At 46.3% G+C, this 24,987-nt stretch overlaps 1 protein-coding gene across 1 annotated transcript; it reads left to right on the forward strand.

Moving 5' to 3' along the window:
• The first annotated feature begins 13,800 nt into the window (after positions 1-13,800).
• On the forward strand, positions 13,801-23,698 carry ODAPH (odontogenesis associated phosphoprotein). The gene is made up of 2 exons (XM_003482414.5): positions 13,801-13,968; positions 23,228-23,698. The coding sequence occupies exons 1-2, from the start codon at positions 13,902-13,904 to the stop codon at positions 23,560-23,562; spliced, it is 402 nt and encodes a 133-aa protein (XP_003482462.2). The 5' UTR covers positions 13,801-13,901; the 3' UTR covers positions 23,563-23,698.
• The last annotated feature ends 1,289 nt before the right edge of the window (positions 23,699-24,987 follow it).

The raw sequence follows: 24,987 nt of genomic DNA on the forward strand, positions 1-24,987 counted from the left end.
TCTACCTGGTCTAGGTCTCTTTCAGCTATAACAGCAAGAGAGTTATAACATAACCTAGGCTGTTAACATTGCTTTTTTTGTTTTGTTTTATAAGGGCCACACCCACAGCATATGGAGGTTCCCAGGCTAGGGGTCAGAATGGAGCTGTAGCTGCTGCCCTACACCACAGCCACAGCAATGCTGGATCCAAGCCGTGTCTGCAACCTACACCACAGTTCACGGCAACAGCAGATCCTTAACCCACTGAGCAAGGCCAGGGATCAAACCCACAACTTCATGGGTCCTAGTCGGATTCATTTCCATTGTGTCACAAGGGGACCTCCAACATTGCTTTTTTAAAATTTCATGTGAAGGAGTTCCCGTTGTGGTGCAGTGGAAATGAATCTGACTAGGAACCAAGAGGTTGAAGGTTCGATCCCTGGCCTCACTCAGTGGGTTAGGGATCCAGCATTGCCGTGAGCTGTGGTGTAGGTCACAGATGCAGCTTGGATCTGGGGTTGCTGTGGCAGTAGCGAAGGCCAGCATCTGTAGCTCTAATTAGACCCCTAGCCTGGGAACCTCCATATGCCATGGGTGCAGCCCTAAAAAGACAGACAAAAAATATAAAATAAAATAAAAATGCATGTGAATATGAACTGTTCCTGATCTTGTTTTTTCATAGGGATGGAAAGTATGCGCCCAAACCATGACTGATCACATACCGTTAACGTGCCCATAGCCGTATTAACCAGCTCTAGCAAAATACTGAATCTGGCCCACAGCTATAGTCAGGGTTACTGGTTGATTTGCTTTAGTCCACTGTCAACCTGAAGCATTTGTCTAAATTTTGCAGGAGCTATGGAATTAAGTGGAGTTTTAACAGGGGCCATGTTCCTACATCCTGTGAGATCTGCAAAGGCGGCAATCTTAGCCAACATAGATCCGAAGCTGAGGGGTCTGAAAAAATGAGTTAACATAGCAGGCTTGGGGACTGCTATCCTTAGGCCTATTGGCAAGAATGGCTCTTGGCTGGCATCTAGGAATTTGGATTTCAGGAGGACTTCCCCCATTCCCTAACTGATAAGAGAGGAGCTCTCTCTGCCTTCACCGTTCGTAGAAACACTGTGGTTTATGCTGAACACCTGCTCTCCTTCTAGGAGTCTGGAATTTGGGGATGTCTTAAGCAAAGAGCACCTACATGACCAGCCCCCAGTAAAATCTTGGTCACGGAGTCTTTCATGAGCTTTCCTGGTATACAGCACTTCATATGTGTTGTCACTATGCTATGCTACAGGAGGTAACTGCTACCCTGAGCGAGGACTCTTGGAAGCCCACATCCGGTTACCTCCAGACTTTGCTTCCTCAAACTTCATTTCACCATCCTTCCAACAACAGTCACCTCTCCTTTTCGGAGATGTGCTCAGGAAAAACAATGGTGCCCACGCTCTCACATCACTCACCTTCCTCCCAGCCTGTACTTCTGATCACAGAATTGTGCCTGATGCAGAACAGAAGCTGGAAGTGATGGAATTGGCAGAAGAAAATGTCAGACCAGCACCAGGAAACCATGGAGCAGAAGCCAAATACAATCTGTAATCTAAGAACCACATGGGGGCCGATAGTAAGCTCTCGTAACAGCGGTTGAAGAAATGCTAAGAATTTAGCACATTCAACCATTTCACACATATTTTTCAAGTTCCAGGAACTGTATGCCAAAAAATGTGCTAGGCACCAGAGAACCAACAAAGAGAAGCCCAGTTTCTGCCCTCAAGGAGGTTAGAGACTGGCAAGAAGCTCCAAAAGCCCCAGGGAGAGGAAAGACTGCATTTCAGGAGGATGGGCTGCCGGATGCCTTTCTCCTCAGCTTTATTAGTAGACACACATGCTCAACGGAATTCACATCACAGCATCTTGAAGTTTAAGTATTTGCATCTCATTCAGTCTCATTCGTTTAATTTTTTTTTTTTCTTTTTCTGGTCGCCTGGCAGCACATGGAGTCCCTGGGCCAGGGATCAGATCCAAGCTATAGTTAGGACCTAAGCTGCAGCCATGGCAACATGGGATCCTTAACCCACAGTATTAGACAGGGGTTGGGACCTACATCCCTGCGCTCCCTAGATGCCATCAATCCCATGCCCCAGAGCGGGAACACCTCATTCATTTAACATTTATTTTAGGCACATAAAGAAGTTCGTAGGGGAGTTCCCATCGTGGCTCAGCCGACTGAGAACCTGACATAGTGTCTGAGAATGTGGATTTGATCTCTGGCCTCAGTGGGTTGAGAAGCCAGTGTTGCCACAAGTTTCGGTGTAGGTCAGCTCAATCCCTAGCCTGGGAACTTCCATGTATGGAGGGTGCAGCCCTAAAAAAAAAGTTCATAGGCTAGCATATTTAACATAATAATCTATTGAGTGTGCTGCTTTCAAAGCCCCATACATTACTGTGAGGGATACGAAGATAAGACGAAGGCATTCTCAACCTATAGGGAGGTACAGAGTCTATAACACAGAGAAGTGGACATGGTGGCAGGACCGTGGCAATTAAAGTAAGTGACCATGTGGAGTTCCTGTTGTGGTTCAGCAGGTTAAGAATCCGACTAGTATCCGTGAGGATACGGATTCAATCCCTGGCCTCACTCAGTGAGTGAAGGATCCAACATTGCCATGAGCTGTGGTGTAGATCACAAACACAGCTTTGGATCCCACATTGCTGTAGCTGTGGTGTAGGCCAGCAGCTACAGCTCCAATTCAATCCCAGCCTGGGAACTTCTATATGCTGCAGGTGCGGCCCTAAAGAAAAAAAAAATGTAGATGACTATGAAATTAATGGAGCCAAAATGGAACATAAGTGTGTCAGTGTGGGCACCTTTAAGGTTCCGTGCCAGGACCCAGATTCTGGGAGCACTCTCCTTGGGTGCGAGAGTAGGAGCCCAGACCACCAGGGAGAACCAGAGACATAAGTTCAAGTTTACATGTAGGTGCCAGTTTATTGCATATGCCCCAGGCCAAGTTCCTAAACCTCTCTGAGCATTTACAAAGTAGGCAATAGGGAGTTTCTGTCGTGGCTCAGTGGTTAACGAATCCAACTAGGAACCATAAGGTTGTGGGTTCGATCCTTGGCCTTGCTCAGTGGGTTGAGGATCCAACGTTGCCATGAACTGTGGTAGGTCACAGACACAGCTTGGATCCCTCATTGCTGTGGCTCTGGTGTAGGCCGGCAGCTACAGCTCCAATTAGACCCCTAGCCTGGGAACCTCCATGCCACAGTGTGGCCCTAGAAATGGCAAAAAGACAAAAAATAAAAAATAAATAAACAAATACAAAGTAGACTATAATAACTTCCTCAGCCCATTGTAGGGAGAATTGTATTTAATAGACCATAGAATGAGCTTTCCATATATTGGTTTTTTTTCCTCAAGTCCCATGGCAGGAGTCTGAGAAAAGGAGATAAGATCTGGAAGAAGGGTAAAACACGACAGGAGAAAATGCCTTGATAGGGGATAATAGTAGCAAGGCAACAGTGGCCAGGTGAGCCTGGTGCCTTAAATAAACCTTCCCTCCGTGGCAGGCAAAAGCAGGCAAGGAAGGGGTTCCTGTCGTGGTGCAGTGGTTAATGAATTCAACTAGGAATCATGAGGTTGCAGGTTCGGTCCCTGGCCTTGCTCAGTGGGTTAAGGATCTGGCGTTGCCCTGAGCTGTGGTGTAGGTCACAGACATGGCTCGGATCTGGTGTTTCTATGGCTGTGGCATAGGTAGTGGCTACAGCTCCGATTCAGTCCCTAGCCTGGGAACCTCCATGTGCCATGGGAGTGACCCTAGAAAAGCCAAAAACCAAACAAACAAAAAAAAAAAAGCAAGCAAGGAACCTCATCCCACTGAGTGAGAAAATTTTATTTGATCACATCCTGCCTTGTCAACCCTGAAAAGTTATTTACTCCATCTCATATATGTCTCATTCACTCATCCATTTACTCTTTCGAGTTCCTAAAGCCCATCAGACATATAGTTTGGACAGTGCCCAAGTGAAAGCGCCTGTACCAGAAAGTAAATCCAACTATATCATCAAGCCCATGATTTAATGTAGTCACCATTTTTTCTCTCAAGATTTTCTCCGTGAAAGGAACCAATGTGTTGATTTTCATTCTAGAACAAAGGAGCATCAGGAGTCCTTTATCTCCCTTATCTCCCCAGGACTAGCTACTTTGACACTGCCTCAGTGTAGACAGCCACTTACTAAACAGTGTTGGAACTAAATTTAGTTCCATGGTCCATGGTCAGTTGACAGTAGAGGAGTCTCCAACAGGTTTGTGTTAGATAATAAATTTCCCAATTCCGGGAGTTCCCCTCGTGGCTCAGTGGAAATGAATCTGACTAGTATCCATGAGGTGGCAGGTTCGATCCCTGGCCTCGCTCAGTGGGTTAAAGATCAGGCATTGCCATGAGCTTTGGTGTAGATCGCATTCACGGCATGGACCCAGCGTTGCTGTGGCTATGGTGCAGGCTGGCAACTGTAGCTCCAATTTGACCCCTAGCCTGGGAACTTCCACATTCCATATGTTGCAGGTGTGACCTTAAAAAATAAAAGGCAAAAAAAAAAAAAAAATTTCCCAAATCCTTACAGTAATGTTTGTACATTTGAAGAAGAAAAATAACATCACATCTGACTCAGCAAATCTGGGCCTCATGCTTTTTAAAACAGAAGTGGAGGGGGGGAGAAGTGGGGTTTTTTGAGAGGGTGTGGGGCTTTTTTGGTTTGTTTTTTAACTTTATGGCCGCACACGTGACATATGGAAATTCCCAGGCTAGGGATTCAGTTTGAGCCACAGCTGTGACCTACACCAGATCCTTTTACCCACTGCACCGGGCCAAGGATCGAACCCATACCTCCTCAGTGACCCAAGCTGCTGCATTAGGATTCTTGCCATGGTGGGAACTCAAAAAAAGAAGTGTTTTATTAAATAAAGGTAGTGAAGCATAGAGGCCGTGCAAGATGCTAACCACAAATACTGTAGTTAACATCCTGTGGAGAAAGGCATCAGCTGCAGACTTGCCAGCAAAGTGTACTCAACATGCAATTTAATTCGAAAATAAAGGGTGCTGGTGCTTATAAAAGAGGGGGGCCTGCTAATGGTACAAAGTGTTGCCAGGCTACAGAGCTGAAGGGAATTACCTCTGAAATCTTGAGGATTTTTTTAAAAATGTCTGGCTGCCACTTTCACCATGACACCTGGGGTGGGGGTCTTAAGAGTAGGGAATGCCTTATTGAGATGTACATTCTGCTTTTCTGTGGCCATCACCATTATCCTCTTTTTTTTTTTTTTTTTTTTTTTTTTTTGTCTTTTTGCTATTTTCTTGGGCCACTCTCGCAGCATATGGAGGTTCCCAGGCTAGGGGTCGAATTGGAGCTGTAGCCAATGGTCTACACCAGAGCCACAACAACTCGGGATCCGAGCCGCATCTGCAACCTACACCACAGCTCACGGCAATGCCGAATCCTTAACCCATTGAGCAAGGCCAGGGATCAAACCCACAACCTCACGGTTCGGAGTCGGATTTCTTAACCACTGAGCCACAACGGGAACTCCTATCCTGTCTCATTTTGTTGAAAAGACAGGAAATGGTTTTAGCCAGCAAATGACATGTGTTTAGTCCAAAAGATCAAATCACCAAGGCCTCATAGGGACCAGCAAATTTTAGAGTGAAATGAAAATATATTCTAGAACTTAAATCTAAAAACACTTGCAGCAAGTTTTTTGTTTTTCTTTGTTTTGCTTTCAGGACCGAATCCTAACCGCATCTTAAACAGCTTAAGGCAATGCCAGATCCTTAACCTACTGAGCGAGGCCAGGGATTAAACCTGCATCCTCTTGGATACTACTGTCAGGTTCTTTTTTTTTTTTTTTTTTTTTTCCCTGCTTTTTAGGGCTGCACCCTCAGCATATGGAAATTCCCAGGCTAGAGGCTGAATCGGAGGCACAGGTGCCGGCCTATACCACAGCCACACTGGATCCGAGCCATGTCTTTGACCTTCACCACAGCTCACGGCAACACCAGATCCTTAACCCACTGAGCGAGGCTAGGGATCAAACCCACATCCTCATGGATACTAGTCAGATTTCTTTCTGCTGTGCCACAACAGGAATTCCCACTAGTCAGGTTCTTAACCTACTGAGCCACAGTGGGAACTCCTCAGCAAATTATTTTTAAATGCACCTTACAACAAAGGCACTCTACATGTGCCCAAAGAGGGCCGTGGGAGGATTGTTTGCAAGAGCAGAAAATAGAAAGCAACCCAAATTCCATCAAGTGGTGAATTGATAAATAAATCTATGATGCACCCATACAAGGCAATAAGAAGCAACAATTCAAAAGAAAGAGATCGATCTAATATATATATCAGCATATGGAAACAAAAGACATTTTAAGTGAACAAAATGATTTACAAGGCAATTTAGGAAGTTCCCTTGTGGCGCGGTGGTTAAGGATCCAGCGTTGTGGCCACTGCTGTGATGCAGGCCATAGCTGTGTAACGGGTTCAACCCCTGGCCCAGGAACTTCCACGTGCTGCAGGTGCGGTGAAAAAAAAAATAGGAGGCAACTCAAGATATTGTCCCGTTTATATAAAAAACTATTAAACCCACCTACAAAACAATGTCTGGGTGTGTGTGTATAAATATATTTTAAAAGGAATGGGAGTTCCCATCGTGGCGCAGTGGTTAACGAATCTGACTAGGAACCATGAGGTTTCGGGTTCGATCCCTGGCCTTGCTCAGTGGGTTAACAATCCGGCATTGCCGTGAGCTGTGGTGTAGGTTGCAGATGCGGCTCAGATCCCGAGTTGCTATGGCTCTGGCGTAGGCTGGCAGCTACAGCTCCGATTCGACCCCTAGCCTGGGAACCTCCATATGCTGCGAGAGTGGCCCAAGAAATAGCAAAAAAAAAAATTAAAAAACAACAACAACAACAACAACAAATAAATAAATAAATAAAAAGGAATGGAATGATAGGGCAAGTGGTTAGCTCTAGAGAAGGAAGCATATACTTCCTGTGTGGGGTGGGGGGTGGAGTTTGAGAGAGAGGGAGAGGAAGGGAAAAAAATCAGGCAGTGAGTGAGAGAGAAAAGAAAAAATTTTAACAGCATTCTGCAAATTTACATCAAAACCATGCCATTTCTGAAAAACAAGGAGCTGCTTGTTACCCTCATCATCTCCTGGAGGCACTGGCCGAAGCTGGATCCAAATCTTAAATTACTACCATTTCCTGTAACTCCAGGATATTTCAAAGAACTCTGTCAAAGCCTGCCAGCTTAAGTATTGCAACTGACAGAAACCACTGTCTTGGTGGGCGCGGTGACAAGATTTTAGCTCGCCTGTCACCCAACAGAACCCTCAAGAAAACGCCCCTGCTCGCCTGTTGAGAACCTTCCAGGTCAGCTCTCCAGCTGCCTCGGTACCTCAGAAAACGAAAAATCAGCACTTCCAGTAGGGACATCTGAGAAGCAGGGCACACTCGCATAGAACGTCTCACGATTTTGGTACATCGTCACAGTCTGTCTTGTCTTTGTTTTATTTCAGATTTGGGGTTTTAGAGAAATGTCCATCAGAGGTAGGAAGCTACTGTTGTTCAGCAGTCGTGATAGTTGACAATTACTAGGCACCAGTGGCCACTGAAAGCGCCTAAATGTTGGTATCCATCTAACCTCCTTCCTGTGAGGAAGGTCCTATTATTTTCCTCATTCTATGAATTAAAGAGAGAAAATTAAAGAGAGAAATTAAAGAGAGAAAAGTTCATTTGCTCATGCTCTCACAACTGCTTTATATAAGGACATGTCGCCTCAACATTACACAGAGAAACAATGTTGTGGACCCGGCCCTACAACGCCAGACCCAGAAATTTCCATTCCCTGCAAGCTGACTGCTGTGGCACATTCATGACACCTGAAGCCAGACCTCAGTCATGCCATTCAGGAGCTCCAGCTGGGGCGGTTAGATGCAAAATGTGAAGTCAGCCTGTGTCTGAGCTGGGGAGAGCCCACAGTGACTCATCACCACAAACTCATCCATCTGATGCTACCGCCGAGTGTAAACAGGGCGGCTGCACCCGCAGAGTGAAGTCACCTCACAGCACACATAGCCGAGACAGCCAGGTATCCGCAACTTCCGCCTGTGAGGGAGTCTGTCCGGTCACCCGGTCGCACTCAGCTCTCAGGAAGAATGCACGGTATGAGAAAAAGATTGGTCTAAGTTCTGCAAATACCTTTCCCAACCACTGGAACGGACATAATTTTCTACCCCTGTCTACTTTGTAATCAAATACAAGAATATAAGACTTCATAGCTCTTCTTTCCACTTAGCAAGTGACACTAGACTTAAAATAGAATCTTTTTCTCCATGTGATTTGCTACTGTAAGACTGTGTTTGGTAATATTTTAGAATCAGTTTTAGCAAATCACATGCAAACATTGTGTGTGGCTTCAGGTACAGCTGGATCTAGGGATTCAAATTAAATTGCCAGGAGTTCCTGTTGTGGCTCAGCGGGTTAAGCATCCAACTAGTGGAGATCCCATTGTGGCTCAGCAGTAATGAACCCAGCTAGTATCCACTAGGACGTGGGTTCAATCCCTGGCCTCACTTAGTGGGTTAAGGAACCAGTGCTGCATGAGCTGTGGTGTAGGTCACAGATGTGGCTCAGATCCCAAGTTGCTGTGGCTGTGGCGTAGGTAGGCAGCTGCAGCTCCAATCTGACCCCTAGCCTGGGAGCTTCCATATGCCATAGATGCAGCCCTAAAAAGACCAAAAAAAAAAAAAAAAAAAAAGACTCCAACTAGTATCCATAAGGATGCAGGATCCATCCCTGGCCTTGCTTGGTGGGTTAAAGCATTCAGCGTTGCCAAGAGCTGCGGTGTAGGTCAAAGATGTGGCTCAGGTCCCAAGTTGCTGTGGCTGGTTTTTTGTCTTTTTAGGACCTCGCCCAAGGCACATGGAAGTTCCCAGGCCAGGGGTCAAATTGGAGATGCAGCTGCCAGTCTACGCCACAGCCACAGCAACTCGGGATCTGAGCTGTGTCTGCAACCTACACCATAGCTCATGGCAACACCAAAACCTTAACCCCCTGATCGAGGCCAGTGATTGAACCTGCGTCCTCATGGATGCTAGTCGGGCTCGTTACCACTGAGCCACAACAGGAACTCCTAACAGAGTGACTTATTAAAGACTTTTTATAAGGGAAAATTCCAAACAAAAGTAGAGAGGAGAATAAACTCAAATGCACCCATTACCAAGCTTAAACAGCTATTAAACATGGACAACCTTACTGCAACTATACCGGCACTCACTCTGTATCTGCTGATTGTTTTGAAGTAATCCCAGGTAACATATAATCTGTAAGTATTTCAGCATCTATCTCTGAAAGGTAAGGACTCTATTTTTTTTTTTCACAAAGTCATTCATCATTGTCACACCTACAAGAATCACATATCCAGTCAGTGTTCACATTTCCCCAGTTGGGGAGTTCCCATCGTGGCGCAGTGGTTAACGAATCCGACTAGGAACCATGAGGTTGCGGGTTCGGTCCCTGCCCTTGCTCAGTGGGTTAACGATCCGGCGTTGCCGTGAGCTGTGGTGTAGGTTGCAGACGCGGCTCGGATCCTGCGTTGCTGTGGCTCTGGCGTAGGCTGGCGGCCACAGCTCCGATTAGACCCCTAGCCTGGGAACCTCCATATGCCGCAGGAGCGGCCCAAGAAATAGCAAAAAAAAAAAAAAAAGACACATTTCCCCAGTTGGATTTTTTTTTAGCAATTTGTTTATTTGAAGCAGGACCCAAATAAGGTTCAAAAGTTGTATTGTTTGACGTGGCTCTTTAAGTCTCTTTTACTCTGTAAATTCCCCCTCCACCTCTTTTTACTTATTTATTTTTGCCTTGAAAAAATACTTTTTAACAAACCAAGTTTTGGTCCTACAGCCATGGGTGCATTTTAAGGATCCTTTCACAGAGCTTTTCCCTCAGCAGGTGGACAACCAGGGGCCCAGAGCCCACCTAGCACAGTGTGAGAGCAAGGATTCTAGAGCCAAACTGCCTGAGTTCCTACCATGGCTCTGCCACTTATGAGCCACCTGACTCGGCCTCTCTGTACCTTCATTTTTCTCATCTTTTAAGTGGCGATGACAGTAGTTTCTAACTCTTTGAGTTATTTTGGCAATTAAATAGCTTAACTAATGCATGGACAATAATTGGAATAACGATGCTTTAGAATACAGAAAATGATCTATTGTACAGATGAGGAAACTGAGGTCAGTGGGGCTGACTGGTCCAGGTCTCCCAGCTAATGGATGGCAAGGCCGGGACTAGAACACTAATTTATCCCGCTGGTTTAATGCTGTTCAAACCATTGATAAACAAGGGATCTCCTGTACTGGGCTTCACTCTGCCCCTGACCTGGATGTTACGACCTTTCTGCTGTTAAATCACAGAGATGACTCTAGGAAACTTCTCTAGGCCTCCTGATTTGCGAAAGGGTGGAGCTCGAGTTATGTCTAAGCTGCTGCAATCCCTTTTCGGAGAAGTCCCCATAGAAGATGTCCTAGCAAGCCTAGAGTCATACAGGCCACCCATGAAGCAGCACCTTCAAATCGGCGCCAGCCACAGAAACTTCAGATTCCCCAAGTATGTGCTCCAGTCCGTCCACCCCCAGGCCTCCGGGAGGTAAGCCTCGCTCGCAGCGCCAGCTGCTACTCCCTCAGCCTGACTCGGGCAGGCCTGGTACCCACCACTCCCCCTGCTACCCGTAACCCTGACTCATGGAGGACCTCCTGGCAGCTTCACCCTTACTCACCAAGGCCGAGTGAGCGGACCGTCTCTCCTGGACAGCTGCAGCAGTTTCTGCAGCAGGAGACTAGCCCCAGTGGACATAACTCTAGCTCATCTTTGCTTCTCCAAGGCCTGGCAGCAAAATGGGGACTTCATCCCATCAGGCCAGCAGAGATGAGGAAGGCCAGATGAAGCCAAGCATCCCTCAGGCCAACACCTGGGAGCCCTTGAGTGCGTGAAAGGAGCTTCAGCAAAGCATCTGTCCAAGCTGCAGCTAGAGCAGACCAGCCTTTCTGACGCCGCTGGTCTAAACTAGAGTGTACACACAAGACTGGCAAGACTTACTCCCTATTCCAACAGTAAAGAGAAAAGTTAGAAATTTTCAGCCAAAAAAGAATTTTTTCTTTTTAAGGCTGCATCTGTAGCATATGGAGGTTCCCAGGCTAGGGGCTGAATCGGAGCTGCAGCATCTGGCCTACACCACAGCCACAGTAGTGCCAGATCCGAGCCCATCTGTGACCTATACAGACTGCTGGCTGGCAACGCTGGACCCTTAACCCACTGATTGAGCCCAGAGATGGAACCCACACCCTCATGGACACTATGTCAGGTTCTTAACCCACTGAACCACATGGGAATGCCTCAAAAATAAGAATTTGAAGAAATTTTTAAAAATTTCACTCTCTTTGCCATTTTGTTGCTTTTATTAATTTCAGGACAACAGATACAGAGAAAAACAGGTATACCATTTTGCTTGGGTTCTTTAATTTGGACAAAACATCAAATGAAAGGTCAGCAGAAATCCAATACCAAAAAGAAAATTTCTAGTAATCAGTAGAAATAGTGCGGTGTCCATCAACAGAAAGTTGTCTTTTTTGTTTTGTTTTGTTTTGCCTTTCTCTAAGGCCGCACCCGCAGCATATGGAGGTTCCCAGGCTAGGGGTCCAGTCCAAGCTGAGGCCACCAGCCTACGCCAGAGCCACAGCAACGCGGGATCCAAGCTGCGTCTGCAACCTACACCACAGCTCAGGGCAATGCCAGATCCTTAGCCCACTGAGCAAGGCAAGGGATCGAACCCACAACCTCATGCTTCCTAGGCAGATTCCTTAAACACTGAGCCATGATGGGAACTCTCAGCAGAAAATTTTCTTAAATAATTTGCAAGAAATGCATAAAACAGAACACAGGGCAGTAGTTAAAGAGAGCATGTGAATCTAATTTTGTCGGCATGGCAGTATGAGTCACACCTATTGACGTAAAATTCATTATGTTTCTCGACTTCACAGCCTCCAGTACTTCCTTTCTCTTAACACTCAAACCCTTTCTTGTTCCTTAGTGTTTAATGTCCCTGCCAGACTGGAAACTCCATGGGAGCAGGAACCCTATCTTTAGGCTGAGCACCTACACCAGACCTGGATGTGGCTCAGGACATGGGATCAACAGAGCTGCCGACTCTCAGGGACTGAGCTTCTTTCAATGTGTCCTCCTTCCTCTCCGGGCTGCTGACAAATCGCCCATTTAATCATCTGTTTCTAGAAGTTTGCCTAGGATTAGCATCAAGCCTGTGGAATTTACCATTGTCTAGTTGGGGAGTGTTTGCGTTCTTACTCACTTTGGTTCTCAGTTTGCACAGTCTGCCTGGCTAAATAGTCCGCCCTTCAGAGCCAAGAACTGCGCTGTTGTGTTCTTTCTGCAATGGCCAGGGACTCTTCTGCTCAACCCAGAGGCCGCTGAGCAATGCAATGAGTTGGCAAGCATAATCTAAGAGAACAAAGAATGGGACTCACTATAATTTAACTGCAGCCACAACAACTCCCGTTGGAGCACCAGGCCCTGTAGGTGGAGCTTTATGTCAATTACCTTTTTTATTCATCACAACAATCCCCTGAGGGAAATACTGCAAGCCCCATTTCACAGACCGGGCCTCTCAGAGACTCATCATGATCGCCCAGCTGGTAAAAAATGAGACACAATTGGAGCCAATTTTTCCTAACTCCAAGCTCCTTTTTTTTATATAAATTTAATTACTGAGATATAATTGATTTAAAACATTGTGTTAATTTCTACTGTAAAGCACAATGACATACACATATGACAAGATACACATTAATCACAAGATATTGAATATAGTTCCCTGTGCTACACAGTAGGACTTGTTTATCCATCCCAGATACACTAGGTGCATCCACTAGTCCCCAACTTCCATTCCTTCCCTCCTGCCTCCCTCCCCGCTTGGCAACCACAAGTCTGTTCTCAGTGTCTGTGCAGCTGCCATCGTCAAGAAGTTCATTTGTATCATATTTTAGATTCCACAAATACATGATATCACGTGATAGTTGTCATTCTCTTTCTGACTTACATCACTTCGTCTGATAATCTCTTGGTCCAAGGTCCATGCTCTTGTGACCCCCACCCCCACCCCCAGACCCCTCCACGCCTCCAACAGCTGACAGCAGACAAACCCAGCATCTTATGAGCTATTCGATGAATTAGAGGTAGCCCTGGAAGGACAACTCACGAAGCTAATCTCCCTAAAATTTCATGTTCGCTTAGACCTTGACCTTGACAGCTACTGGAAAAGATAGTTTTATGACTCTGCTGCCCTTGGCTCCTGGACAAGAGCAGAGAAGAGAAGTCATCCCCTCTGAACGGAGGTCTGCCAACAACCTCTTCAATCCACCTGGGTCACGAAGCCTTTGGATAGGGTCCTCCCATCCTGTTTGGCTTTGTGAAGTAAGTAAGCCACACAGAGCAAAGCCGTGCTGAGTATTTCCTGGACCGGGTCTTTCTCTTGCTGAGGGAGACCTATCCACACAAATAGAGAGATGGCGCTAACAGGGGGAGAAGATCTGAAGGAATTAAAAGGATGGTGAGGGCGTGGTCATCCGCAATCCAACCCCAAGGAGAGATGAATGATGCTCAGCTGTCATTACACGGAGCTCTGGTTGATAAACACTGTCTGGTATTTCCTTGCTGACCTCTTCCCCTCACACCACAAGCCCTGATCACTGTGGTCCACTATGCAAATGCAGGCTCCCTGAATCAGGCTGTGGGTGACTCACCAACCCCTTTAAAGCCACGTTGGCTTCAAGGCAGTGACTGCTCGGGGTGGAAGCCATGGCTCCCAGACTCTGCTTCTCCTCCTGGCTATGGGTCTGCTGGTTGGTGGTAACTGTGGCAGAAGGTAAGGGGTTTGTTTTTATTCTCCTGTGGGCCCACTAATTAATAAGTTGTGTGAAAAGACAAAATTTGGCTCCATGATTATACACATCCATGGATTGGGATATTTACGTCAGCTCCCGTCAGCCTGGGTGGTTAAGGAGAAAGAGGCTGAACTTTATCATCTGAAGACCTTGGTCCTAGTCTCCGCCCTAGCTCTGCGACTTTAAATGCCCTTAACCTCTCTGCCATGTCTCCTCGTATGTGAAGCGACAGCATCAGTGACACTCATTATTAGGGGGGTTGTGAGGACCAAATGAGCTCTCATGCAAGATCTCCCTGCTTCCAGCACTGTATGAATACTAGTAGTTATTGTTATAGAGCTAACAATTTATACAATGTCCACCTCTTTCTATCCCCAGCGGCACAGTAATTTGCACGTGGTGGGTGTTGAGTCTCTATTCATTCTTTAATCACATCTAGTCAGCTGTGTCTTGGGGCCACAGAGGTGGACATAGACTTCTTTCTTTAGGATTCCATTAGATTCCATTTCTCCACTGCTCCTAGCGCTTTCCTTTCCCCGATTACAAACGTTCCAGGTCACCTGAGCCACAGAATTGGTTTGCAAACCCTGGGGACAGGAAAGAAAAGGATCAGCAGGAGTCAAACTGAGTCCTCTGTCCCCACGTCCCAAAAGCTCCCGGCAGAGCAGAGAGGGGCAGTGACGTCTCTGGTGGTGACACCACCGAGACCACCTAGTCCAATCTCTGGGTGAACTGGAGCCATCAGCAGGCAAGGAGCCATAGATCACCCAGAACACCTGCCGTGGTTCCCAGGACGCAACCTGCAAGCATCGCCTGCTAAAAGCAACATCCGAAAGAGGCCCCATAAAATAGAACTTGTCCTCTGACCCCTTTTCAGAAAGTGAACCCCTCTCCAGGAAACCTTGTAAATATGCAGCTAAGTAATAAGGAGATTAGAGGTTTATACAGGTCTGAAAAACAAACACCTTTTTTTTTGGTCTTTTTGTCTTTTTTTCTAGGGCAGCTCCCTCGGCACATGGAGGTTCCCAGGCTAGGGGTCGAATCGGAGCTGTAGCCACCGGCCTACACCAGAGCCACAGCAACGCGGGATCCGAGCCACGTCTGTGACCCACACCACAGCTCATGGCAACGCCAGATCCTTAACCGACTGAGCAAGGTCAGAGATCGAACCCAAAACCTCATGGTTCCTAGTCAGATTCGTTAACCACTGCGCCACGATAGGAACTCCTGAAAAACTAACGCCTTTAACGTGTGATTTCTGATTTGGGCTTACCCTTCCCCACTGTCTCTCAGACTGGCCTCCAAGTCCTTCCAATGCAGTTTCACCCTCTCCAGGCAGCCCAGGTTCCAGGTCATCACCTGCTTACCTACGCCCTGGCTCTGCCAGTCAGGGGCACGTGTAGCTCTCCAACCCATCTCATTCTTTCTCCTCCTGCCTTCCTGTTCCCACCTCTGTTTATCGAAATTCTGCTGCTCATAATGACATTTAATGTCACTATAGTATTATCCTCACAAAGGTTTGCTTTGGGTTTGGTTTTTTTTGTTGTTGTTGTTGTTGTTTTGTCTTTTTAGGGCCGCACCTGCGGCATATGGAGGTTCCCAGGCTAGGGGTCTAATCAGAGATACAGCTGCCAGCCACAGCCACAGCCACAGCAACACAGGATCCAAGCTGCGTCTGCGACCTACACCACAGCTCACAGCAATGCGGGATCCTTAACCTGCTGAGCGAGACCAGAGATCGAACCTCAACCACGTGGTTCCTCGTCGGATTTGTTTCTACTGTGCCACGACGGGAACTCCACAAAGGTTTTCTTAAGACAGTTTTAAAATCTGCAATCATGCACCCTCCGATCTCTTTGAATTCTTCTAGCAATTTGTTCATCAACCACAGAGGTCACTGCATTCTGCTCTGTATTACATACAGATCCATGCATTGGCAGCGCCTCCCCACACCTCCCTGTGTCTTTATCATCTCTGCATTTGCCACAGCACCTAACACAGTAACCTGCACACTGTTGAAATGACTAGACTTGCAGCCTAGGACTGAAAGAGGCCTGTGTGAACTTGTGCGAACTGGGCTCCAAAGTCTTTATCTGTAAAATTAGAGATTTGACCAAAATAGCCAGTCATTCAGTGAGTCTACAAAATGAATTAAGTTGCAGTTGTGAGCAAATTAATCACAGGGTTTATGTTTCTTTCTGGCTTGACTCTGAAAGCACCTGAGAATGTTTCTAATTCTCCATGTATAAAGGAAGCACCGTATACTTACATGTCAAGCATAAAGCTTACTTCACTTAAAAGTCAGGGTAGTTCACTACAAACCAGCTATTGTCTGCCCAAAGAACCACAGACTCCAGGTAATTCCTTTTTTTTTTTTTTTTTTTTTTGAAAAGTCATCTCATCCTTACTTTTTAAAACAAGTACTAGTTGTTGGTGTACCATGACTTTCATGTCTAGACTATAATAAACCCACTTAAAGCTGATATCCAAACTCCAGGCAATATTCTGGCTTGATTTTTTTATTATCCTGTAATTTTGTTTGTGCTTTAGGGCCACATCCATGGCATATGGAAGTAACAGGCTAGGGGTCAAATATGAGCTGCAGCTGCCAGCCCACACCACAGCCACAGCAACATGGGATCCGAGCTGCCCCTGTGACCTACACCACAGCTCATGGCAACGCCAGATCTTTAACCCACTGAGTGAGGCCAGGGATTGAACCTGCAACCTCGTGGTTCCTAGTCGGATTCGTTTCTGCTGCACCGTGACAGGTACACCTATCTTCTAATTTTGAACGTTAAGTTATTACTGCAGTTTTTCTGGGACAGGAATTAAATACTCACTGAGCTTCACAAAAATCTGCAGAGAGGAACATCTACACTCAACATCTCCCTGCCGTTCATTCAATTCCCACTATAAATTGTCACCACCGAGGAGTTCCCATCTTGGCTCAGTGGTTAACGAATCCGACTAGGAACCATGAGGTTGTGGGTTCGATCCCTGGCCTCGCTCAGTGGGTTAAGGATCTGGCATTGCCGTGAGCTGTGGTGTAGGTCACAGACATGGCTCGGATCTGGTGTTGCTGTGGCTGTGGTGTAGGCCAGTGGCTACAGCTCCGATTCGACCCCTAGCCTCAGAACCTCCATATGCCTCAGGAGCAGCCCTAGAAACAGCAAAAAGACCAAAAAAAAAAAAAAAAAAAAAAAGAATTGTCACCACCGAGCAGCACTCTAAACCAGGGGCTATTCTAGGTACTAGGGACATAGCAGTGACCAGGAGAGTCAACAGTCCTTGTCTTCATGGAGGTCCGGTTGTAACAACATCTTTACCCTTCAGTCCTATCAATAGTGCACAGATTTTATGAATACAATATAACCATCTGGATCCAAGAAAATGATGTTTCATGCTAACAGAATTTTCCATAACATTCAAGATTAGTAATAACAGCAGCTCACACCTACTAAATCCATGCTGTGTGTCAGGCACGATCTGAGCCCTTTACGTATCTTATTCCAGTTATTACAACAAGCCAATGAGATAGGCGGTGTTATTTTCTCCATTTTATAAATAAAGAAAAGAAGCCTTGGAGAAGTTAAGGAAGCTGTCGGTGGTCACCGTTATTAAATGGCATCGCTCAGGGATCTGAGGCTTTTGAACACTGTGCTATCCTGCCTCTCAAAATGCTTTCGGGAGTTCCCATCGTGGCGCAGTGGTTAACGAATCCGACTAGGAACCATGAGGTTGCAGGTTCGATCCCTGCCCTTGCTCAGTGGGTTAACGATCCGGCGTTGCCGTGAGCTGTGGTGTAGGTTGCAGGCACGGCTCAGATCCAGCGTCGCTGTGGCTCTGGCGTAGACTGGCGGCTACAGCTCCGATTCAACCCCTAGCCTGGGAACCTCCATATGCCGCGGGAGCGGCCCAAGAAATAGCAAAAAGACAAAAAAAAAAAAAATGCTTTCAGTCTGCATTTAATATTTGACCTACTTTGGTCTAATGAGATTTGCAGAAGAACTCTGGTCTTTGACATTCAGGGCCTCGGGTGTCGTGTCAGTGTGCTACATAATGAAGAACAGTTGCTTATTAATGATCACATTATACCTGAGGGGTAGGAACGTGGTAATTTTTGCAATTAGGGAAACTGAGATTTCTCTCAGTTGATTCAAGTCCACTGTTGTGCTGTGCCAGTGACGAGGAGACCACAGTTTACAGGCTGGTCACACAGATATTGCGGTGGAGGAGGAATATGACCACTGAAAAGTAATCAGACTGAGGAGTGAGATGAAAGTGGACTCAGAGGGTGCTAGGAAAGCATCTTGCCAGGGGTGGTAAGCCAGCCTCAGGGAAGGGAGGGCCTCCCAGAGGAAACAGACCTGAAATCTGCAATGGAGTAAGCCAATCAGAGAGGGCAGGAAACGGTGGCTATGCAGCGGGAGCAGACTTTTTGTTGTTGTATTTGTTTGTTTTTTATTTTTTTGTCTTTTTAGGGCCGTGCCCATGGCATATGGAGGTTCCCAGACTAGGGGTCTAATCGGAGCTGTAGCCACCAGCCTATACCACAGCCACAGCAACGCAGGATCCAAGCTGCGTCTGTGATCTACACCACAACTCACAGCAACGCCGGATCCTTAACCCACTGACAGAGACCAGGGGTCAAACCTGTGTCCTCATGGATGCTAGTCGGATTCATTAACCACTGAGCCACGACGGGAACTCCTTTTCTTTTTTTTTTAATGGCTGTGTGCATGGCATATAGAAGTTCCAGGCCAGGGGTGGAATCCAAGCCACAGCTGCAATCTGCAATGCAGATCCTTTAACCCACTGCACCAGGTTGGGATTGAACTAACAGCTCTGCAGCGACCTGAGCCACTGCAGTTGGATTCCTAAACCCCTGCACCACTTAAACTTCTTGAACCAACTTTTTAAAACCCCAGGATTGTTGATAATTTTTTTTAATAGGGCCACACCTGCAGCATATGGAAGTTTCCACGCTAGGGGTCAACTCAGAGCTAAAGCTGCCATCCTACACCAGAGCCACAGCAACGCAGGATCTGAGCCGCATCTTCGACCACAGCTCATGACAATGCCAGTTCCCTGACCCATTGAGCGAGGCCAGGGATCAAACCCGAGTCCTCATGAATATTAGTTGGATTTGCTTCCACCACACCGCAACAGGAACTCCGATGATTTTTGTCAAAGTAGTTTTTGTGGACTAGAAGAAACAGAGTCAGATTCCAATGGATTAAACAGGTGGGGGGGTGGGGATGGAGTCAGAAATGGGTAGAATTCTCTTTGAAGTGAGAGAAGTAGGAACCGAAGAAGTTCATGGCAGGTCCCTGATGTTTTCTCCCTAAAATGTGGAGCTAAGTAATCTGCCTAGAAAGGGAGAGAGAATTTTGAAGAGAAGTCTTCCACTGAATGAAGAAGAATGAGAAACTTGAAGGGGCTCTGAGGAGAATGTGACAGGTGAGCCGATAGGGGGAGTGAAGCAGGACAGGGGTGGACAAAAGGATGGATGAGCTGTGTTAGCTTCTTGGAGACCAGGCACAGCATCAAGCCACTCACTCCCCTGTGTGTCCTGAACCTTGCAAAAAACCTGTAGCAGTTTCCCAAGTCAATCCCTGAGGCTCTCACATTTTAGAGCACTTGAGCTAGCCAACGGGGGACTTGAAATAGTCACCATGTGTCTAGTCTGCTGGGAGAATGTGGTTTTATGTGAGCCAGTTACTGAGACAAACTTATATCTCCATCTTGAGTCTTGAAAATTCCCAGAAGAGAGCAGTGAATAATATCAGATGCTCCCAGAGCCAGAGAAACACTGACTAGAGACTCTAACACCCACTGTCTGGAGGATTTGGAGAGTAGCCTCAGTTTTAAGAAAGAAAATGAGGAGTTCCCATAGTGACTCAGAGGTTAACGAACCCGACTAGCATCCATGAGGACTCGGGTTCAATCCCTGGCCTCGCCCCATGGGTTAAGGATCCGGCATTGCTGTGAGCTGTGGTATAGGTCTCAGACAGGGCTCAGATCCTGTGTTGCTGTGGCTGTGGTGTAGGCTGGCGGCTATAGCTCTGATTGGACCTCTAGCCTGGGAATCTCCATGTGCCACAGATGCAGCACCATCCCCCCCAAAAAAGAAATGAACATAAGGGGTGTGTGCTTTTATTTATTTTTTTAATTGTCTTTTTAGGGCCGCACCCACGACAGCATGTGGAGGTTCCCAGGCTAGGGGATGAATCAGAGCTGTAGCCACTGGCCTATGCCACAGCCACAGCAATGCCAGATCTGAGCTGCATCTTCGACCTACACCACAGCTTATGGCAACATTGGATCCTTAACCCACCCAGCGAGGCCAGGGATCAAACCCACATCCTCATGGACACTAGTCAGTTTCTTAACCTGTTGCGCCACAATGGGAACTCTGGGTGTGTGTTTTTAAAAGCTTCAGTACAGCTTACTGAGGGGCAGAGCCAAGGTCCCACTAAGCCTGATCTGATAGCAAAATGTCAAAATGGAATTGAAGAATAAGGCTAGCTTCTCCCCCTAAGACTGGATTCTCAGCAAAAAATTTTCTTGTTACAAAAGTTCAGAACTGATCTGACTGTAGAGGAGGAAAGAATGAGTAATATGGGATTTAATCACCTTCTGTTATTTGAAATGTCTTAATCTAGTTTCAACCCTAAGATTTTAATACTTAGTATCCTGGGTGGGGATGGGAGAGAGGGTTGGTATTTAATTCAAGAGACACAGAGTTCCCATCGTGGCACGGTGGTTAACAAATCTGACTAGGAACCATTAGGTTGCAGTTTCAATCCCTGGCCTTGCTCAGTGGGTTAAGGATCTGGTGTTGCCGTGAGCTGTGGTGTAGGTCACAGACGCAGCTCGGATCCCACGTTGCTGTGGCTCTGGCGTAGGCCGGTGGCTACGGCTCTGATTCGACCCCTAGCCTGGGAACCTCCATGTGCTGCGGGAGCCACCCAAGAAAAGGCAAAAAGACAAAAAAAAAAAAAAAAAAAAAAAAAAGAAAAGAAAAGAAAAGGAGAGAGACAGCCAGCCATTCAAACTGGCTTAAAAGAACAAAAGAGCTGGAGGTGGAATGATTAGTATGTGGACATTTCTAAGAACCTGAAGTACAGCCAGCCCTCAGAAAGACCAGCCTTGGAAGGTCAGGTGCCAAGGTTACTCTCATCATCACTGTTACCACATGGTCTCTTGTCTCTTCTTCTCTTTGAGAGGCCTTCTCCACTTTACAGTTATGGAAAGATTGCCTTCTCTGTTTATTCAACATTCAACTGGCCAACAGCTGACACTCCAGCCCCTGCCCTATACCTTCCACTAACATCTTTCATTGGCTGTGTCTCTTTGTTGAAATTCTCAAGTGAGAATCTGATTGGTCACTGGCCAGCCAGTGAATGAGTTGAGTATCAAACAGTTGTCCAATCAGCCACCACCATAGGGGTGTAGGACTGGCCTTTCCAGGGATTGTGGGTGAAAACAGAATCTCTAGAAGGGGCTAGGAGTGTAGGCAGTCAAAAAGCATATGCAGGTCATGGCTCAGAAGAAATGAATCCAACTAGTATCCATGAGGCAGGTTCAATCCCTGGTCTCGCTCAGTGGGTTAAGGATCCGGCACTGACATGAGCTGTGGTGTGGGTCGAAGGCATGGCTCAGATATGGCATTGCTGTGGCTGTGGCGTAGGCCAGCGGCTATAGCTCTGTTTTGACCCCTAGCCTGGGAACTTCCATATGCCCCAGGTGCAGTCCTAAAAAAAAAAAAAGACCAAGGCTGTACAATTTGGTTGTGATGATTGTTGTACACCTATAAATGTAATAAAAATTCATTAAGTAATTTAAAAAAGGAATTTAAAAAATCTGTAGATTGCCTTGGAGAGTTAAAAAAGAAAAAAAGACCAAAAAAAAAAAAAATCCAATACAACCAAGAAATCTGAATTCTGCTGTTCTAAAGGTAAAAGGAAATCTAGCTCTAAAGTGCCTCAGTAGTCTTAACTTCTTGTGAGGAATTCGTTTCCCCACCATTCCCACTCAGCAGGCCTGTATTGGTAAGTCTCCACGGGAGGGACAGAATAATTTTCTAAAGGAAAGCTTGCTTTTTCATAGTCAGTTTGAGGGAATGATACAGCTGGAGGGAAGACCTTGACCCTGGAAACTGATCTGAATTTCTTCTCAGAAGCTAACTTCACCCTGGTCCTTAGTGCCCCTCCCCCCACTGCATGCAGGGGGCCCCTCCCTGTCTCTTCCGGGGGGTGATCGCACTTGCAGAAATGAAGCAGATCTTTTGGATTAATGGACTTCGGGAGGGGGCAGGGGCAATTATTTTTATTTTCTTAGAACTTATTTAGTTCTTTTTTACAATGAATTTTTTTATTTATAATTTATGCACAATCGAATGCACAAAATTTTAAAGGTACAGATTGATCTTGTTTTACATGTATGTGTGTGTGCATAGAAACACGTGTGTACATGTGTATTTTTGTGTATGTAGGTAGCTGTGTATAAATATAAATGTGTATCCCCTTATTCATGTAACAACCACCCTGCTCTAAAGAATCCACTGGTTACTTTGTCCACTAAATAACACCCACCCTAACCCTACTAAGCTAACTCATTTTTTAACTTGATTTTTTTTTTTTTTTCTGCTTTTTAGGGCCGTACCCGAGGCATATGGAGGTTCCCAGGCTAGGGGTCGAATCAGAGCTGCAGCTGCCGGCCTATACCACAGCTCACAGCAACACCGGATCCTTAACCCCCTGAGCAAGGCCAGGGATCAAATCTAGTCAGATTCGTTAACCATTGAACCACAATGGGAACTCCATTTTTGACTTGATTTTTTTTTAATGCATCCGTGTTGTTGTATTGGTAATTCTTCCTTTTCACTGCAGCGTAGCCTTTCACTGTGTGAATACACGCAGTTGGTTGATCCAGTCTCCTACTGATGGACATCGGTATCCCTTCCAGGGTGGGGTTAATATGAATAAGGCTGCTGTGAACGTCCCTGAACTAGCCTTTTGCAGACATTAGCACTCATTTCTTGGGTAAATTCCCCAGAGTGGAATTGCTGGGGCATAAGAAGCGTCCAGGTCTCATTTTACTGACTGGGTAGTTCTTTCAAACTTGCTTCGAGACTCTGGGGCTCTCTCCTTCCTCCCCTGCTCCCACCTGCAGACTCGCCCTCTGCTCCCGCCAGCAAGCCTGTCTCCTGACTTGCACTCTTCTCCCCCCCAGGACAAGAAGAGGTGGCCACCCCCCCTGGAGACTCTCAGAATGATGCAGACCCTACAGACTGCCAGATCTTCACACTCACCCCGCCCCCCACCACAAGGAGCCCGGTGACAAGGAGCCAGCCCATCCCAAGGACCCCCAGGCGTCCCTTCTATTTTTTCCCGCCACGAAGGCCCAGAGTCTACATTAGGTTCCCATACATACCTTTCTTCCCTCCGACCTGCAACCACCGTTTTCAGTTCTATCCGTTTGTTTGGCCACACGGTCGCCTTCCTCCTCATTACAATTATTTCCCCGGAAGAAGATTCTGGAGCGGCAGCTCCTCCGAGGAAAGCTGAGAGAAGACAGAAGCCCCAAACATGCTGATGTAAAAGAAGCCAAGGCCTCAGAAAAGACTAGAAACAGATTTCGGTTCCCTTTTTCCAAACGAAACCTATTGGATCGGAAGATGAAGCATCTTAAACACCACTGACTAGAAATTGTTTTCCTTCTCAGCAGTGAACATGTCGGTTTATACGTTATTTGTTTTGCAAAAGAGAAGCGACAAGGACATTATTCTTATCCCCTACTTTTTATGATCACAGGATATTTATGCAAGAAAAGTTCTAAAAATCCATACTGAGATGCCAGAAGAAACAACTGCCTCTTCCAAATTAAAGAACATTTAAATAAATTCAGATTGTTATAAAACAATTGGAGACATTACTGACACCCTTTTATTGTCACTAGAAAACTTATAGAGCAAGGTGTATTTACAAAGTGAATTTTAAAAGAAATTATGGAGTTCCCGTCGTGGTGTAGCAGAAACGAATCTGACTAGGAACCATGAGGTTGTGGGTTCTATCCCTGGCCTTGCTCAGTGGGTTGAGGATCTGGCGTTGCCGTGAGCTGTGGGGTAGGTCAAAGACACGGCTCAAATCCTGTGTTGCTGTGGCTGTGGTGCAGGCCGGTGGCGACAGCTCCGATTAGACCCCCTAGCCCGGGAACATCCATGTGCTGCAGGTGCAGCCCTAGAAAGACAAAAAAAAAAAAAATGTTTACAGGGAGAGTTCCTGCTGTGGCCCAGTGGGTTGAGGATCCAGCATAGGGTTAATTACCGCTGAGCCACCACGGGAACTTACACTTGGAGAATTAGATGCCCACCCTCACTCAGAATAGAAGTAGATTTCATATAGTCATAGTAATAAAATTGTGTATAAAATGTATTTTAAGGTTCTGTTTTCATATTAGCAAAGTATTTCCCCTTTTCTATAGTCCCTTTTCAGTTTTCAGTGGTGTTTTTTGTTTTTTTTTTTTTTTTTTTTTTTTTGCACATCAACATGCTGAGAGGTATGTTGAGGACTTTAATTTTACACACATAATAGATAACTTATTTCCCCTAAACAGCATGCCCCAGCGCTTTTGCCAGTTCCAGTGGACTGACAACTGACTTAACTGTTAGCTGACTGATACCAAGTTTAGATGTGTGTCTGGGGCTGAAACCCCCTATGCTGCACTCCAATATAACCAAGGAAAACAGCCAGGCCCGGTGTGACCTAATTTTCCAATTTCCATTCACTGTGAGCATCAACTTACATTTTGCTGCTTGTAAATCACACTTGAAGACCACTTTTCCAGTTTATTCCAAAGATGTTCAACGCCCTTTTCAGATTAGCAGTCCTGGAAGTGGTCTGATCAGCTTCCTGCCGCTCTGCCTTCGCCCATCCGCTCACATTTCATCGTCGTGAGGCAAATCTACTTTCATCAGCCTCCAAGTTCTTTTA

This window comes from Sus scrofa, chromosome 8, assembly GCF_054392235.1.
Source record: "Sus scrofa isolate SSC_HxYL_T2T_F1_AM1 chromosome 8, Sscrofa_HxYL_maternal_Yorkshire_Landrace_v2.0, whole genome shotgun sequence".
NCBI classification, from domain to species: Eukaryota; Metazoa; Chordata; class Mammalia; order Artiodactyla; family Suidae; genus Sus; species Sus scrofa.